At 51.1% G+C, this 18819-nt stretch overlaps 1 protein-coding gene across 3 annotated transcripts; it reads left to right on the forward strand.

The window, feature by feature from the left end:
- Window positions 1-74: 74 nt before the first annotated feature.
- On the forward strand, window positions 75-16819 carry TRAPPC3 (trafficking protein particle complex 3). 3 transcript variants are annotated; one of them, XM_038557911.1, is made up of 5 exons: window positions 75-366; window positions 13963-14060; window positions 14306-14405; window positions 15444-15626; window positions 16084-16819. In XM_038557911.1, exons 1-5 carry the CDS (start codon window positions 364-366, stop codon window positions 16201-16203), a joined length of 504 nt encoding a protein of 167 aa, XP_038413839.1. In that variant the 5' UTR covers window positions 75-363; the 3' UTR covers window positions 16204-16819. The 3 variants fall into 3 exon arrangements, with proteins under 3 accessions (XP_038413839.1, XP_038413838.1, XP_038413840.1); XM_038557910.1 differs by lacking the exon at window positions 75-366 and adding an exon at window positions 5555-5715; XM_038557912.1 differs by lacking the exon at window positions 75-366 and adding an exon at window positions 6140-6259.
- The last annotated feature ends 2000 nt before the right edge of the window (window positions 16820-18819 follow it).

The following is an 18819-nucleotide window of genomic DNA, read 5'->3' on the forward strand; positions in this document are numbered from 1 at the left end:
CTCCCCGAGGCCGCCGGGCCCGCCGCCTCCCCCTGCGGCCGCGCGTTGGTACGCGCCACAGCGCCGGGAGGCTATGTAGGGAGCGCTCGGGTGACTCACCCGCCGCCAGGACTGGGGGGAGCCGCGGGGAGCGGGCCCGGGAGCCCCCGATCCCACCCTGGGACCCGGGGGCTCCGGCGCTGGGTGCAAAGCGAAACCCTCTCTCAATCCCACTGCAAACCAAATGCGCCCGGGAGAGCTCGAGGGAGCGCGAGGAGGGCCCCAAGGAGACCCCTAAAAGGGCTCTGCTTTCTCTCCCCCGGTGATGGCTGGCACCGGGAGAGCCCAGGAGCCTTGCTGCTGCCGCCCTTCCTCCAGCATTCCATGGTGGGTGTCTTCCCTGCCCCTCCGGGGTAATTACAGGCCTGCGCCAATGCTTTACCCAGGTCTCTAATCTGCTGGGTCCCTCCCAGCTCCAAACCGGGTGGTCCTGGCCTTGCACCTCCCCCACCCCCCACCCCCGTCGGGAGACCCCCTCCAAGGTCCCCGGAAGGATTTTGCTCCCCTGTGGCCTGTCAAGTAGAGAGCCAGCCCCTTCTGACTTCCCTCCCCGTAGTGTAGTCTGGCTTCCCAAGTCTCCTTGTCAGTGCCAGCGGAGGTGGGGCCCCAAACCAAGTCTGGACACTTGGGCAGCCCGGGGTGGGGGTGGGGGAATGGAGGGGAAGCTTGCTGGGAAGATGGATCGATGATGGTGCTACAGGGATTGACCGAGGGGAGGAAAGAGGAGGCACAGCTGGGCCCTGCCACCCCTCCCTGCCCTTTGTCCTGACCTCTAGAAGGTCATTTCTCTGGTCTCCATTGTCCAGAGATTAGGCCCAGTGAGATGCTAGGCTCCTGGCCCTATTTCGCACTAGCGTCTTCTTTGAACAGCTCCAGAAAGCAGCCATTTCAAGGGGGAGGGGAGGGAACAAAAGGGTCTGGGTCTCAGGCAACCTGGAAGCAGCCTGCCCCAGGAGGAGTGAGTGGGGTGGTGGTGGTGCTGAACTCTCTTGGAAGGGCCTGGGGAGGGATTCGTGCTGCCTCTGGCCCCAAATCATTAGAAAATGATGATGATGGAAAGCCTGCAAGTGGAGCTGCTGATCTTCAGCTAGTATCTTACCTTTTCTGAAACCCCATTTGCTCACCTATAAAATCAGGAAAACAATGGTACCATGATGTGTCATGGGGTCACTGTAAAAGTTAAATGGGACAATGCAGATGAAGTGCTTAGCACAGAGCCTGGCATGTAAGTACGTAATAAATATGATGATGGTGGTGGTGGTGGTGGTGATGATGATGGAGCTTTAAGGATAAAAGCAGATTAGGAGGAGGGACAGACACATCCCCCCCAATCTTTCTTGTCAGCCATCCCACCTGCAAGGTGAAGGGGCCATGTGGATGACAGAGTCCAGGACTGTGCTTTGTGAGGTCAGAGGGCTCAGGGCCTGCATTTTCCAGAGCTGAACCTCCCTATCCTGAGCCAGGCAGTGAGTAGACTCAGAATTCATGAACAGAACCCAACAGGGGCAGGTGCCTAGGTAGCTCAGATGATTAAATGTCTGTCTTCTGCTCAGGTCATGATCCCAGGGTGCTGGGATCGAGCCTCATGTTCTGCTCTCTGCTCAGTGGGGAGTCTTGCTTCTCCCTCTCCCTCTGTCTCTCTCCCTGCTTCTGCTCTCTTTCTCTCTCTCTCTCTCCCTCCCAAATTAATAAATAAAATCTTAAAAAAAAAAAGGTGGGGGAGCCCTCTGGGATAGTTCTTCCACCACCCCTCACCCCTGTGATCTTGAGATCACTACAAGGATGAAGACCCTGGGTGGAAACAGTGGGATACCTTCATGGGCTAGACCTCAATAAGAGTGGAGGGGAAAATAAATGGTAGCTAAAGATGAAAAGACAGGCCAGGGATGGTCTCTATAGGAAGATCTGAATGCCAACTGACGTCATGATCTGCATGACCTTGATCGTGGGGAGTTGTGAAGGGGAGGGGTGAGCAGTGCGTTAGAACTAGAAATTCTCTACTGTGTCTAATGATCTGGGATTGACTTGGAGGAGTCATTGCAAAGACAATGTGGGATTAGCCTACGTCAGCAGTTCTCGACCAGATGCAGTTTTGCCCCCAGAGAGGACACTTGGCAACGTTGGGAGAGACAATTTTGGTTGTCACAACTGGGTGTGGGGGGGTCCCTGGCATCTAGTGCTTGGACATCAGAGATGCCGTTAACATCCTACAAAGCTCAGAGCAAAGAATCATTAGGCCCAAAACGTCAACGGTGCCAACACAGAGGAATTGTTCCCTAGACTGAGAGTGGAGGCATCTATACCCCCACACGACGCTAGTGGTGGGGACAACAAGGCATCTGGGAGTTAGCCAACTTGACGGACAGTTCTCTTGGAAGCCCCAGGCTTTCTGTACAACTGAGGAGTCCAGAGAGAGTCTGGGGAGGATGGCAGAGGGGCAGCCAGGAGAGCAGCGTCCTATGATTGATTAAGTTGAAGCAAACAGATGGACAGATGGAGTTGGCTCCTTTCCTTCTGTGCCCTGACTGACCAGGATCCCTGGCAGATCCCATGCTCGGAGAAGGTTTAGAGTGTGTATGTGTCTCTGGGTTCGGGCCTGGGTGACCGTGTGTGGGAGCCTCTCACATGGCCCCCTGAATATTGGACAAGCGAGGCACTTGTCACATCAGGGACCAACCGCAAGCCCCAACAGGATGCCCTGCCCTCTTTGGTCAGGGGCAGGGAACTCTCAGCTCCCCTGTGCCCCCCCAGCCGCCCAGGGCAGTCCCCTCCTCCTCGGAAACAGGCATGAATGAGCTGTTCCTCTCACCATGAGGCTGGGCCAGGGCTGAGGGCAGGTCACTGAACAGGGATCAGAAATATGTCCCCTTTCTGATCCCCCTGGGCGGGGTGGGGAGCAGGAGCAAGAGCATTCACAACCTAGGTTTGGTGAGCCAGGGTCCAGGATGAACCTGATGGAGAGGTGAGGGAAATCACCGGGAGACAGACAGAGATCCGAGATATGAATCAGACCAAGGCCCTGGAGGCTGCCGCCACACTTACAAAGTAGGAAGTGGGAGGGCCCCAGTGGGGGCAGCAGGCGGAACAGACACCAGCCTCCCGCTCCTACCCTGCCCCCCAGGCACTGCACTGTGAATGGGTCTCTAACCCACACTGCTCTCCTGGGGAGCCCTCCAGGCCCACTCCCTGGGGCTGGGGTTGGAGAATGTCCTCAAGGGCGGTGGTGACACCAGCTGCAAATAAGGCCTCCCTCCCTCCAGCTTGGGGAGAGGAAGGAACAGGGACAGTTGGAGGGGGGAGGAACGCAGATCCAGGACCAAATAGGCTCAATGCTTTGGATTTTTGGGAGGGGTCTTTGTCTAGAGCCCCTGCTAGGAATGGGAAGCTGTCCCTGCTGTATTCTTTTTTCTTTCTTTTTTTTTTTTTTACAAACATTTTATTTATTTATTTATTTATTTATTTATTTATTTATTTATTTATTTATTTGAGAGAGAGAGGTAGAGGGGGAAGCAGACTCCATGCAGGGAGGCTGATGTGGGATTTGATCCCGGGACTCCAGGATCACGCCCTGGGCTGAAGGCAGGCACTCACGCAATCGCTGAGCCACCCAGGCGTCCCTGCTGCATTCCTTTCTAGAGAGAAGGAGAAAAGGAAGGGAAGGGGTGCCTAAGTGTTCCTAAATGTCCTGGCCCTGAGCAGGGGTGGAGAGGGACTGGGATTTGGGGATGACGGAAGCCTTACTGAGAACCCCTGGAGCATTGGTCTAAGGAGCTTTAGTTTCCCATCTGAGCAAGGAGGAGACCCTATAAGTCAGCTTGAAATGGACCCCACCCCTGTCCTTGATTCACAACTTGTGATGCAAGAAGGAGTCCCAACGAAAAAGACTCCAAAAGGAACAATCATAGGCGAACAGAGGAAGAATCTCAGAGGTCGGAAGATGGGTAGGGAGAGGCTCCACCTCCAGCTTCTCCAGAACCACCCTGCCTGACAGCAGGCTGGGTGGGGTCGGGCGGCTGGCCCTGACTGTGACTCAGGTTTCTGTGGGCAGCCAAGGGCAGCCGGCAGGGAGGAGCCCAGACTGAAAGACAGGCCAGCCAACTGCAGCTTTCACCTCAGCTGTCCTCTCTCCTGGGAATTCGGGAGGTCCTTCCCAGGCCGTGCGGTGCCTCAGGGGTGCTAGCCGGCCCTTGCTTCCTTCCCCCACCCCAGCCAGCCGGCCTGTTCCTTCCCAGCACTCTCAGCCAAGGCATTGACCCTGGAGGGAGGAGGAGTCAAAGGTCACTGCCTCTAGGGAGGCCCCGAAATGTCTGTGTCACTGGAAGAAGGGTATACTAACCGTGGGTGCTGAACCCTGACGGAGAGACTGGGGGAAATCTTGAGAACTGGCTTTAAGCTGGGGCAGCCTGGGCTCCCCCCACCCCCAGACTCCCCCAGCCCGGCTGGCTCCCCGGCTAGGCTGGTCGTCATGGTGAAGGCTAGGGGCTAGAATGCAGCTGCTTACAAGTCAGGCTTCCAGGCTCAAGGGAGGGGAGGATGCTCGGGCACTCCCAGGCCGGGCCTCTCATGGTTGACCAGCCAGAGGGGACGGCTGGAGCTGAAACTGAAGAGCTATGGTCAGGGACTGCAGGACTTCCCCCTGGTGACGGGTGGGGCTGTGGCCAGCACACCCCCTGGTGTCTCTGGGACCTGTTTGTTGGGCTGTTTTTACAGAGTAGCTGGAAGAAAGGGAGACACACTCTGCGGCCAATTGCCGCGCACTCGTGTCTCACCAATCTTCACAACAACTGGGGGAGGTCCAGGGACTTGCCTAAAATGGCAAAGCTGAGATTAAAATCCAGGATTGGCTGTTACCGACGTTGGTGATCTTTCTTTTCCAGGGAGCAGGCAGGGTAGCTGTTCTTGGGGAAGGAGAGGAGCAAAGTGGCCTGAGTTTTAGGCAACCGACTAGATGTCCCATCCTGAGGCCACAGTGGTAGGGTGCAGGTACTGGCTGCCTTTGCAGCTGGGGGACAGACGACAGTGTGATAAGAAAGCCACTAGTGAAATGCTTGGCACAGAGGAGCTTGTTAAGTATTTTTGCAGTAAAAAAAAAAAAAAAAAAAAAAAAAAAAAAGCCAGATTCGCGAATGAGCCGTAGCTAGTGTCCTAGCACATCCTGGGAGCTTCTGGCTCTGAATTGCAGCAATAGCGGAAGCAGCTAGTTCGAAAGGGGGACTTTCCAAGAGCAAGCCCGCGAGAGAGGAATTGGCAGAGCATCTGCGAGGGTGAGGGTTGTGGGCGGAGGGGGAAGGAAGCGTGCGGGCGGGACGGGATCACCGCGAGCTCCGGACGCCACCCAGCGGCCAGGGCGCAGCCCCGGCGGGAGCCGGGCCCTCACGCGGACCCGCGCGCGAAGCACCCTGGGAGTTGTAGTCCAGCGGTGCCGCCGGTGGGGAAGGCTGGGTGCTGTAGTCCGACGTGTGTGGGGCGGGAATTACCCCCGTAGGTCAGACCGCGAGTCCCGTGGTGCCCCGCGGCGGGCCGCGCAGGCGCGGTGAGCTGCTGCCGGTCAATCCCGGAGGCTGAGGGGCCGCGCGGTGTCGGGACGGGTCGCCGAGTGGGTCTGCGGCGAGGCGGGGGACGGCGGCCGGCACCATGTCCAGGCAGGCGAACCGCGGCACCGAGAGCAAGAAAATGGTAACCGGGAGCGCGTGACTCGGCGGGCGGGGCGGACTGGGGCGCTCTGGGGAAGGGGCGCGGCTGGGAAGGGCTCCCACGGCGGGGGGCGGGGAGGGGAGGGGGGCTGCCGGAGGGGCAGCGGGGCAGAGTCTCGGCGGGGGGCGTTGCAGGCCTGAGGCCGGTGGCAGGGCCGCCCAGAGACCCCTCCCCGGGGCCCTGCGGCCCGCTGGGTGCTGCACCCGCGGCGGCGGCGGCGGCGGCGGTCCCCGCCCCGGGCCCGGCACTCGATGCACAGCAGCTCCCTTTTTTTTTTTTTTTTTTTTGAAGTAGCAGCTCCTTTTTAATCCGCAAAGTGACTCTCAGGTGGACAGCGTCACCGCAGTTCTATGGCTCAGCCAGGTTGCATAACTTGCCCACTTTTGCAGCTTAGGGAGAAGAGGGAGCCTCGGAACACAGGTCTCTAACTCCAGGGCTTCAGAGCCGCTAGGCCCCTTAGGCATCGCCGGAGATGCCCAGATGCTGGTCTTGCCCGAAAGGAACTTCCGATTTGGAGGAGTAAGAGGTGGGCCAGGGTAGGCAGTAAGTGGCGGTGCCCCTGCGGGGGAGGGGCGCTTCCTTCCTGCCCTGGGAAGAGTGGGACACCGAGTCGTCGCGTAAAGGTTGGCTGCAGGTGGCAGCTGGGCCTGGAAAGTAGCGCAGATGACGTTTATCTCCAAGTGAAGACCTCTTGGCAGGTGTTCCGTTTCTTTGCATTTTTTTTTTTTTAAAGTAGTTATTCATCAGAGACACGGCGAGGCAGAGACACAGGCAGTGGGAGAAGCAGCCTCCATGCAGGGAGCCTAATGTGGGACTGGAACCTGGGACTCCAGGATCACGCCCTGGGCTGAAAGGAGGCGCTCAACCCCGGAGCCATCCTTCTTTGCCGCGTTCTGACCTCCTCCAAAATTCCCCATGCTGTCTTTGTTTTCTGATTTAGAAACTAAATATCCAAGGTTGCAGGTTGGGGAGGCCGACCCAGCTCCGAGGTCCTTTGTTGATGCTCCGCTCTGGAAGGGTGATTAAACATCCCTCCCACCTTGGCATCGTACAGCAGGAATTGCATCAAAAATGGGCTCCAGGAGGCCCTGATGCTCCAGGGTAGTATTGGTTTTCTCTCCGACCCCTTTTGAGAAGCTGCTACCTATGGATCGTCTCCCCAGAAATATTAGATTGACAAACGTATACACAGACGTTGACTTCCATTTCTGGGGGGGAGGGGGGATTTGTGGGCTCCCTGGAGATCCTACATGGATCACAGCTTAAGAGCTTCTGTTTAGGGGGCACCTGACTGGCTCAGTCTGAGGAGCAAGCAGTTCCTGATCTGGGGGTTGTGAGTTCAAGCCCCACATGGATGCAGAGATTACTTAAAAATCTTAGAGGATCTCTGGGTGGCTCAGCAGTTTAGTGCCCCCTTCAGCCCAGGGCGTGATCCTGGAGACCTGGGATCGAGTCTCACATCTGGCTCCCTGCATGGAGCCTGCTTCTCCCTCTGCCTGTGTCTCTGCCTCTCACTCTCTCTCTCTCTCTCTTTCATGAATAAATAAATAAAATCTTTAAAAAAAAAAAAAATCTCTCCTGTTTTGGAGGCAATACCAGAAATTTAAAAGAAAAAAGTTATATTTTGTTAGAAAACAGAGTCACATAGGGAAAAAAGCATGGACTTTGTTGGAATTATGTCTTGATTAGTCCTCAATTTCCTTATCTATAAATTAGGCATAATAATGCCAGCTTAGGATTAAGTGACATAACAGTGTACAATGTATGGGGCATAGTAAAAGTTTCTTTCTCCTCTTCCTAAGATAGGAGCAGATATGAGAGGTCTTCATGCTTAATTTTCATATCTTACTCTGGTATTTTTTTTTTTCCTGAAATGTTTAATACTGTTTGAAGCAGAAACCCCCAGGTTCCACCCTTGACCCCCGGTGTTCACTTAGCTCTGGCAAGTGGGAGAAATAGGGAAAGACAGCAGCACCCTCATCTCAAGGCTTTTGCAACTCCCAGAGTCTCTGCTTAGAGAGTTCTTCCCCCCAGGGGTGCCTGGCTGGGCTAGTTCAGTCCATGGAGCATGCGACTCTTTTTTTTTTTTTTTAAGATTTTATTTATTTATTCATGAGAGACACAGAGAGAGAGAGAGAGAGAGAGAGAGAGAGGCAGAGACACAGGCAGAGGGAGAAGCAGGCCCCATGCAGGGAGCCCGACGTGGGACTCGATCCCAGGTCTCCAGGATCAGGCCCTGGACCGAAGGTGGCGCTAAACCACTGAGCCACCAGGGCTGCCTGGAGCATGCGACTCTAAATCTCAGGGTCCATGGGATTCTCAGGGGTTTTGAGTTCAAGCCCCACATTGGGCATGGAGCCTACTTTAAAAAAAAAAAAAATCCTTCCTTCCCCCAGTGAGTGACCCTAATCCTCGTCTAGTTACTCCCCACTCATTCATAGTTACTCAGATGTCACCTTCTCTGAGAGGCCTTCCCTGACTACCGTGACTAGTTTTCCCTACTGTTTTTCTTCATAGCGCTGTTTCATTACGAATTACATACTTGTTTATTTTCAGTCTCCCCCATGAGAATGTAACCACCAGAAGAGGGATTTGTTTTGTTCACTGCTCTATTCCTAGCATCTAGAGTGATGCTTGGCCCTAGGCAATCGATATTTAGTGAAAGAGTGACATGAAGGTTTGGTGCATCCTCTCATTCACTCCCTGCTGGCGCCTGCTTAAGGCTTGTCACATGATCCTCTTTGTGGCCACCTGGTTTTGACCTGCTCTTCTCCTGCCAGGAAGTCTCCCCCTCTAGCATCCCTTTTTCCCGTTGGCCCTACCTTCTGCTGATTGCTGTGTTCCCACTTAAAACATTCCAAGACTTAAATGATTAATATGCCCGAGGAGCTAGACCTCTGCTTTTAGTCTGGGCAAACAGAAATAGCCCACATATCTGGCAGACTTTCCCTGAGCCCTGACTGTATGTGTAGGTCTGTCTAGGTGCTCTGAGAGATGCAGGCCTAGTCCCTAACCTTGAGAAGCACATTGTATGAGGCAGAAGAGTATATAGCACAGCGGCATAGTGCTGTCTGGCCTGGAGTCCCGGCTTAACTGCTTACTTGCCTTGTTACTTTGGGCGAGTGTCCTGATTGTCGTAAGCATCAATTCCACCGTTTAAAAAAAAATAAGTTAGGGAACCCTGGGTGGCGCAGCGGTTTAGCACCTGCCTTTGGCCCAGGGCGCGATCCTGGAGACCTGGGATCGAATCCCACGTCGGGCTCCCAGCATGGAGCCTGCTTCTCCCTCTGCCGGTGTCTCTGCCTCTCTCTCTCTCTCTCTCTCTCTCTCTCTGTGTGTTTCTCATGAATGAATAAATAAATATAATCTTTAAAAAATAAGTTAGAAGATGTAGTAATAGTATCTCTCATGGGGTTGTTCTAAGAATTGAGATAATGCATGAAAAGCTAGCAGTGTGATGGTGCATGTTACGTAGTTGGCACTCGGTGAAAGTCAGCAGGCATCCTTGTTAGTAAAGTTATTAGCCTTTATGGGTCTGTATAGTGTTTGGTTCCTGAATTCCATGGACAATCAAACCTTCCCTTATTTTGTGTCATGTTACTAGTAACCCAACCCCAGCAGCTCTCTTCCCCAGTGCTCAGGTGAGATACTACTTTCGTAATAGCACTCAGAGTCTCCCTGACAGGAGGCCGGAGGCTGAGACAGGGATGGACTCCGTCCTGTAACTGACCTTCATTCCCAGCTGTTGGGGGCAGTCATACTGAGTTACTTGTGTTGGTAAAAATAGTGAATGCGACTCTTGGAGCATTAGCTCCAAAGATCAGTCCCCTTAAGGAGATTTGTTGTTTGTCTGGGGCACTAATTGAAAACCCTTTTGAAAACCACCAAGTGCCGTAGCTCACCTGAAGTACGGCTTGGCTTAACTTGTTCTGCTCAGGTTGTGCCTGTAGGACTGGGAGATCAGATCACCTATTCCAGTATGAAACCACTCCTGTGGTTGTTCTGAAGAGAATATTTAAGTGCATTATTCTCAGAGCCTCCCAACAATCCTATAATCAGTGTGACAGATTTTACTGTCGCCATATTTGAGTGAGGAGATTGAGATTATGCAAAGTGAAGTGACTTAAGTAAACTCTCACGGCTAGTAAGTGGCAATCCAGACTCAGAATCAGGTCTTCTGACTACAAACCCAGTATTCTTTCTGTATGTCTTACTAGTTGTTACGGAGTTCTTTATGTTGATTTAAAATCTCCCTTCTTGAACCCGGCTCGGGGTACTCTCTCATACCACACCACAGAGAACTAGTTTAAGAATAAAAATAACAGGGGATCCCTGGGTGGCTCAGCAGTTCGGTGCCTGCCTTTGGCCCAGGGCGTGATCCTGGAGTCCTGGGATCGAGTCCCGCATCGGGCTCCGGGAATGGAGCCTGTTTCTCCCTCTGCCTGTCTCTCTCTCTCTATCATGAATAAAAAAATAAAATCTTTAAAAAAAAAAAAAAGAATAAAAATAACAGGTGCATGGGTGGCTCACTTGGTTAAGCATCTGGCTTGTAATTTTGGCTCAGGTCATGATCTCAGGGTCATGAGACTGAGCCCAGCTTCAGGCTCCACAGCTGCTTAAGATCCTCTCCTTCTCCCTCTGCCCCTATCCCCCCCTAAAAAATAAATGAGTAAAATAAAAATAACAATATCTGGGGATCCCTGGGTGGCTCAGTGGTTTAGCTCCTGCCTTTGGCCCAGGGCGCGATCCTGGAGTCCCGGGATCGAGTCTCACGTCAGGCTCCCGGCATGGAGCCTGCTTCTCCCTCCTCCTGTCTCTGCCCCTTTCTATGTCTATCATAAATAAATAAATAAATCTTAAAAAAAAAAAAAAAACAATATCTACTTCTTGTGTAGGTGTTGTATAGCAGGTGCCCTACAAACAGTATCTCATTAGGATCTCACAGGAACCCTCAAGGACAGATAATATTGTCACCATTACATAGATGGGAAAAAATTAATCCAAGATATTAAATGATGGCCTAGATCACAACTTTTTTTAGGGTGGTGCTCAACTATAAGAAGACTGAGTCTTGGGGGATCCCTGGGTGGCTCAGTGGTTTAGCGCCTGCTTTTGGCCCAGGGCATGATCCTGGAGTCCCGGGATCGAGTCCCGCGTCGGGCTCCTGGCATGGAGCCTGCTTCTTCCTCCTCCTGTGTCTCTGCCTCTCTCTCTATCATAAATAAATAAATCTTTAAAAAAGAAGAAGAAGAAGACTGAGTCTTAGTTACCTAACCTTTCACCTGTAAAATGGGGATAAATATTGTTTGTTCTCCTAACCTCTCATGGTTGTGATTAGGGTCAATGAGAAACTATCTGTGAAGGCATTCTGAAGGTTTTATAAATGTTTATGGCCATTATGATTAAACATAATTAAAGCACCTGAAAGTAGGAATGTTGCAGAAGAGATTCCTGTGTTTTTCTGGGAGGGAGAATGTAGTTATTATGTGCAGTGAAGAAACCGCATTCGTTGAATGAGCTGGCCTTTAAGGTCTCGTGGAACTTTTTGTTGTAAGGGTCACACGGACTGAAAACCCAGGTCAACAGTAACTTGTCTTCCTCTTCTGCTTTCTTTTTTGTTCACTCCTCTCAAGTCACACTGGTCTCTTAGCTGTTTCTCAGCCATGGCAGACATACTCCCACATCAGTGCCTTTACACTTGCTTTGCAGGATCTCTTCACCCGGATATCTTCATGGCTTATCCTTACCTCCTTCAAGTCTTCACACAAATATCACCTTACTGGGTCTTCTTTGAGTATCCAATTTAAAATTGATCTCTTGGGCACCTGGGGGGCTCAGTGGTTGAGCACCTGCCTTTGGCTCAGGTCGTCATCCCGGGTGACGAGATATATATATATGAATGTAAATACCCCCTGATTTCTGTCTGTGGTTGTTTTTTTTTTTTCCATAGCTCTTATTATCATCTGACAAGCCTTATATTCAAATTATTATCTGTTTCTCTTCTATTAGATAGTCCCTGGAACATGGTAAACTTTGAGTAAATAACTTTTCTATACCACAGTCCCACTCCTATTTTTAAAGTATAAAGATCAGGACGCCTGGGTGGCTCAGTGATTAAACATCTGCCTTTGGCCCAGGGGCGTGATCCTGGAGCCCCAGGATTGAGTTCCACTTCAGGCTCCCTGAAGGGAGCCTGCATCTGCCTCTACCCGTGTCTCTGCCTCTCTCTCTGTCTCTCATGAATAAATAAAACCTTTAAAAATATATATTAAGTATAAAGATCTTTAAGTTACATATTTGCATTGCGCACTGTTTCAAGTAGGCTTGGTTCATAATCAGAGACGGAAACAGACTTGCAAAATAGGAGAGAGTCTGGAGAGCCTGGGCCAGGAATCCCATTCCGGATCCCAAGCATATTGATACTGTGACCATGGATAGATCTGTCTAGAACCTTGATTTTTGTTATTGGTAAACTGGGGGCTGCTGCATGTGTAAGTTCTCGATAACATTGTAGTATATCTGTTACTTGGCATTATGGTGGGTCGAGGCTGTTGGAATCGCCATCCAAGGGCTCGTTAATAATGGAAGGAAAGCTCTCCTGATGGAATGCAGTGGTGCCAACTCTGTAGACTGGTAACTGCTGGATTGTCTCCATCCATTCACGTCTAAGCCATTCTAGTGACAAACCCTTAACTTTACTAAAAAATCATTGTGCTCCTTAATAGCTTCCCCTTAATTGCCATATTTGGTAAATGGTTTCTTGGAGACACCCTGATCTGACTGTTTTAGCTCAGTTCAAAAAGTTTCCTGATTCTAAAACTGATTCTCTTTGACTTCCTAGTACAGCTAAGTTTTTCGTTGCTGGTTGTTGTGGTTTTGTTTTTTTGGGGGGGGCGGGGGTTATTAATATTGCACTTGTAGGGAACAGAGGATAAAATGAACACTGGCTTAGGAATTCTTGGCTTTTGTCTCCCAAAATTACTTTTGTCAATAATTAGCTGTTGGTCCTTGGACATATTATTTAATCATTTGAGTCTGTATTTCCTCACCTGTAAAATGAGATTAATTCCTGCGCTTTCTGCTTTACAGAATTCTTGTGGGATGGAAAATGTGATCATGAAAAATAGAACGTAGTGTGTAAGCAAAGGCACTCCCAGTACTATTCTTGCAGCGACCTCGTCACCAGGGCATGGGGATGAGGTGAGGGGCACTGACACGCTGCGAGCCTGGGCCTCAACATTATTTGGACTTTGCTCTCCAGAAAACTTGAGGACAGAACAGTGCTCTGCTCCAAGTGTGACAAGGAGGAAGTGGCTGAGTGATTACTTCCATGCGAATATATTGGTCCCGATGTGCTGATAGCATGTTTCTCCCTTTACTTGGCTCTGATGGTGCCTTGCCCCACACTTCATGCCTTCATTCTGCAGTCTTGGTATCAGTCATCCTGTCACCTTCCACACCCCTGTTTCTTGGCCGGTAGGTGACAGGAGCCTTTATCTAAGACTGTGATTTTAACTGTGATCATAGTAGAAACCAGTCCAGATCAGTATTGTATTTCAGGTACACAAAAAATTGGCTTCCTTTCAGAGTTACTCCTTTCCTGGAAACATTTTCGCTCTGTGTCAAGAGGAACATTACTTTTCCTTATGCTGGTGACTTAGGAGGGGCATTGTCAGTGTGGTGGACTCTAGGACTTCTTTCCTCCCCACAGACCAGGCTGCCGGGTCCTCTGCTGTCCTGGGTAGGGCACTGGGAGTGCAGTTGAACTCTTGGCCCTGACGCTGCAGACATGCTTGGGTGTGGAGAAGCCATGGGTCCAAAAAGCTAATCTGTAAATGTCTTCTCCAGGTCTGTCTTTCATGGTATCCAGTGGATGGCGGCTATGGGGGGTTCCGGGGTTAGCAGAAACCCACCTTGATGTGTTGGAAGAGTGACTGCTCCATGTGCGAAGTGCCTTTTGCAACCCGTTCTTGAGCATTGGTGGTATAGTGGCTAGCATGGCTGCCTTCCTCTTATAACCCGTTCTTGGACTTTGGCTTCATGACTGAAGCCCTGCCACCTTGACCATGGGGGGCTGCCCTCCTTGGCCACCCTACGGAGTGATATTCTTTCCCATTGGACACAGATGACCTTCCTTGGAATCTGGACAGCTGCGCTGAGGCTGACCTAGACTCATTAAACTTTTTCTTTGCGCTTCTTGTTCCTAACTGCCTTTTGAATCTCTTTTAGAGCTCTGAGCTCTTCACCCTCACCTACGGGGCTCTGGTCACACAGCTGTGCAAGGACTATGAAAATGATGAAGATGTGAATAAACAGCTGGACAAAATGTGAGTAAGCTCCTCTGCAGGAAAGACAAGAATGGGGCTCCCCAGGGCACAGTCTCCAAGGTCCTTTAGAGCCCAGAATGGGGTCCTCTTTTGTAAGCTACATTTTCGACATAGTTTCCACTCAGCTCATTTATTGAGATATTTAAGAATTGTCCCTGATTTTCCCTGTACCACCAGCAGCCTTACATTCAGACATAAGACGTTCACACTCCATGATATGGTCTCTTCTCTCATTTTCCTCCCAGGGGCTATAACATTGGAGTCCGACTGATTGAAGATTTCTTGGCACGGTCCAATGTTGGGAGGTGCCATGACTTTCGGGAAACCGCAGATGTCATCGCCAAGGTCATTATCCTGGGCCACCTGGCTATGCTGAAGGATGTGTCACTGGGAGGCACTACTTACCACTCTCTCCATCTCCCTTAGAGGGGCCCTTAGTATTCCGAAAGACTAGTCAGGCAGCTGTCTGGGCCAAACAAGCCTTCCTGGTGGTTTGGGAATAGCACAGATTATGAAGAGGGAAGAGTGGTTGGAATCATCCGGGTGGATGAAAGCCCCCGTGAAATCAAAGCCAGATCTTGACTGCGAAGATGTAGTAGGGTAGTATGAGGTAAAGAATACAGACTATGGACTCAGACAAACCTGGCTTCATATTCTGGCTCCAGTCCTTTCTAGTTAAGGGTAAGTTACTTTTAAACTTTCTAATTACCACTTACCTCATCTTTAAAAGAAACTAGGAGCTACCTCACAGGGTGGTTGTAAGGAGTCAATGAAATAATAAGCATGAGCTCTCGGGTGAAATGAATGCACTTCACGTAGCACGCTTGTAGGAAATGGTCGCTATTGATAATAGTAGCGTTACATTTTGTAGACCTAATAATAAATGATAAAACGCCTCTAGCTTTGTGGCGTCTGGCACCTAAAGGTTGATTCTTTCTGTCGTAGAGCAAGCTGGCCCAAATCATAGAGAGGGCTGACAGTGAAGAGAGCTTCAGCTCTGTGAAGATTTGTTACTAGGAGGGTGGATAGAGGGAAGGGTGTCTTCAGAGTAATTGTGCCGCAGTGACCTGTATTTGCTTTCAAGAAGGGTTCTGGAGAGCACAGAGGACAGGGCAGTGGGCTGGGCCTCCCATATGGTGGTTCTGGGAAGCCAGCCCCGTCAGAAGTGGAGGTGGTCAACGCGTTCCCTGATCGTATGAGGCCTTGAAGGAGCGGGCTGTGGAATTATGCAAAGATGCTTTTCCTTTTTTGCCCTGAATACCTAAAGCCCTGGTGTTTGCAGAGGCCACAGTTTTGTTCCCGAGCCACCTAACTCTCCTTCACCAGGCCCAGCAGCTTCCCTGCTGCCCTTCCCCCACGGTGCTGTTGTGTGTCCCCTGACAGGTGGCGTTCAAGATGTACTTGGGCATCACTCCAAGCATCACCAATTGGAGCCCAGCTGGTGACGAATTCTCCCTCATTTTGGAAAATAACCCCTTGGTGGACTTTGTGGAACTTCCTGATAACCACTCATCCCTTATTTATTCCAATCTCTTGTGTGGGGTGTTGCGGGGAGCCTTGGAGATGGTGAGTGCAGCTCTTTCCCTTCTGGGACACCCGAGGTGCAGTAGGGGCTTGGTAAATGTTTGAATGAATGAGAGAGAGAGAGAAGAAAGGCCCTGGCTCACCTCAGCACTTGGCTGCCTGAGATGTGATGCTGCTGAGCACAGGTTCCAAGTTGGATGCCTCTCCGTGGTGATGACCCTCCCTGACGGTGGTGCCATCAGCCCCCAAAGCCCAGGACCGTCCATTCCCAGGTTGGCTCATGTGGGGCCAATCTCACCTGTGGTGGTTCTTTGCTCAATCCGTCCTTAGGGTCGGGGCCACTGCTTTCTACAAGGGAGCATTGGAATTGGCAGTCTTGTTCTTGCCAGAGAGCAGCGCCCTTGTTGGGACTGCTGCGGATGAGTCAGAGCCTCGTCCCCCATGGTTCCCAGAGCCTGTGGCTAGGCAGCTGCCCCTTTATTTTCCCACTGTCCCCCAGGTCCAGATGGCTGTGGAGGCCAGGTTTGTCCAGGACACCCTGAAAGGAGACGGTGTGACAGAAATCCGCATGAGGTTCATCAGGCGAATTGAGGACAATCTCCCAGCTGGAGAGGAGTGACCATCCCCAGGACTGGAGGGGAGCCAGCAGGAGCACTGCTTGGAATCCGAAGCCTCAGAGCTCCCTCGGCCTTTAGGAACTAAGTGACTCTCTAACATGGTTGTTACATATTCTTCTAACTGTTTCCATTCTCCAGGCTGAGATAGTCTGTTTACCCCACAAGCGCAAGCCTACACATTCAGGAGGGAAACTCTTTGCTCCAGTTCCCTTCAGAGGGGCTGGATGAGGCCATGTTTGGTTGGACTAGAAAGAGCTCAACCGTTTTACATTCCTCTTTGAATTTTCCAAAGCAAAACCCGTTTTGACCCCATTCAGAGGCAAGCCTCCCCCGTCTTTTCCTGGGCCTTCGGGAAACCATTGGTGAATGGCTGTGGAGAATCCAGGGTTGTGGGACGGGGGAGGAGAGGCCCATGGGGTGGATAGGAATTGCTGGTTGTAGTGTGACACTCTCGTGCTTGCCAGGAAGGAGGAGTCTCGTGCCGGGAACACTGACTACTGGGAAGCCACACAGGTCTCGTTCCTCCCTGCTGTTTGGAGGCGACATCTCCTCTTTTTACAGAGGGTCCATCCTTTTTTTCTTACAGTTTCTTCAATAAAGACACATTCTTGAGTGAAATCCTAAGTGTGTCCTGTTTTCTTTCCGGAATTTTGTTGCAGTGAAGTGAGGAGACCAACTGAGTTCCTGTGTCCTGACTTACTTTTACTTGGTCTCAGAATGGCTCCTTCCCCCAGACCAGAGTCTGGGAAACCTGGGTGCAAATACCCCTTCAAAGTCATTTTTGGGTCTACTGTCTAGTAAAATCTAGAAGCAGACCATTATCCTAGATAGACCTAAAATGGACTATCTTAAGCTCTTGGCCACTGAGTCAGAAGAAAGGAGAGGGGCTCCTTGCTGGCTCAGTTGGTAGAGCATGAGACTTGACCTCAGGGGTGTGAGTTCAAGCCCCCTGAATGGTGTAGAGTTTACTTAAAAATAATGACAATGAGGGCAGCCCCGTTGGCACAGCGGTTTAGCGCCGCCTGCAGCCCAGGGTGTGATCCTGGAGACCCGGGATCGAGTCCCACGTCAGGCTCCCTGCATGGAGCCTGCTTCTCCCTCTGCCTGTGTCTCTGCCTCTCTCTCTCTAGCTGTGTCTCTATGAATAAATAAATAAATAAAAATTAAAAAAAAATAATGACAATGAAAGCCAGGTTGGAGAAGGTCTGAGAGAATAAATGAAGACTAGGGGTACCCAATTTTTCTTCTTTTTATAAAAGCTTTTATTTATTCATGAGAGACACAGAAAGAGGCAGAGACACAGGCAGAGGGAGAAGGAGGCTCCATGCAGGGAGCCGATGTGGGACTTGATCCCGGATCACACCCTGGGCCGAAGGCAGGCTCAACCACTGAGTCACCCAAGCTGCCCCAATTTTTCTTTCAAAGACTTTTTGTTCTTTATAAAGAAGAGCTAAGGGGGTACCTGAGTGCTTCAGTCGGTTCAGGCTCCAGCTCTTGATTTTAGCTCAGGTCTCGATCTTGGGGTTGTGAGATCAAGCCCAGTTTTGGGCTCCCCGCCCTACAGCGGAGTCCCCGCTCGGTGGGGAGTCGCTTGGGGTTCTCTCTCTCTTCTCCCCCTGTCCCTCCTGCTTATGTGCACACATGCGCTCACACTCTCCCCTTCTCTCTCTCAAAATAAATCTTTAGAGAAAAAAAAAAACCTAAGAAGTAGGGTAGTGTCTAGAGACAGATAGGAAGTCAGAGGAAAGTTAAACTCTGTGATGTTGGGTACGATCTACTGAGTGCTTACCGCATGTCATACTAACACTTTACTTAATCCACAGTAATTCCATTATTCACAGTGATTCCACTTTTAGAAGACTGCAAATTGCCCGAGGTCATCGAGCCATTAGGTGGAGAATCTAGGGCACCAAGCCCACGTTCTTAGCCCTGATGCTCAGCTGGCACTAGGGGAGGAGGGGAGCAGCGCTGCAGCCCACTCTCCCAGCCTTAACGGAATTTAGGAATGCTTTTCGGGCACCCGGGCAGCTCAGTTGGTTGAACTTTGGACTCTTGATTTGGCTTGGGTCATGATTTCAGGGTCATGAAATCAAGCCCCATGTTGGGCTTTGTTTTGTGCTCAGTGCCATCTGTTTGTCCCTCTCCCTCTGCTCCCCCCCCCCAAATAAATCTTAAAAAAAAAAAAAAAAAAGGGATCCCTGGGTGGCGCAGCGGTTTGGCGCCTGCCTTTGGCCCAGGGCGCGATCCTGGAGACCCGGGATCGAATCCCACGTCGGGCTCCCGGTGCATGGAGCCTGCTTCTCCCTCTGCCTGTGTCTCTGCCTCTCTCTCTCTCTCTGTGACTATCATAAATAAATTTAAAAAAAAAAAAAAAAAAAAAAAAGACCTCAGGGTAGCTTTTCAAGGGACGGATCAGAGGTTGTCAAACCATATTGGTAGCATTGTTCTTGGAGACAGTCTAGACCTTTGAGGTCCAGATACTCAGGTTGTTGGGGTGGGGGATGGGGTCCCCAGGCTCTTCTCAGGGTTAGAGCACAGGCCTGAGGTGAGGAGAGCCATTATAGATGCGGGGGGTGTCGGGGTTGTACAGGTTAAGACTGGGGTCTGGGACACCCAAA

This window comes from Canis lupus, chromosome 15, assembly GCF_011100685.1.
Source record: "Canis lupus familiaris isolate Mischka breed German Shepherd chromosome 15, alternate assembly UU_Cfam_GSD_1.0, whole genome shotgun sequence".
Classification (NCBI taxonomy): domain Eukaryota; kingdom Metazoa; phylum Chordata; class Mammalia; order Carnivora; family Canidae; genus Canis; species Canis lupus.

Bases quoted from the DNA above. Each gene is read 5' to 3' on its own strand.
- TRAPPC3 (XM_038557910.1), top strand. From the start codon at position 5,674: ATGTCCAGGCAGGCGAACCGCGGCACCGAGAGCAAGAAAATG. The intron at 14,061-14,305 runs GTGAGTAAGCTC...TTTTCCTCCCAG, and splicing joins AATAAACAGCTGGACAAAAT to GGGCTATAACATTGGAGTCC. The intron at 14,406-15,443 runs GTCATTATCCTG...GTCCCCTGACAG, and splicing joins CCGCAGATGTCATCGCCAAG to GTGGCGTTCAAGATGTACTT.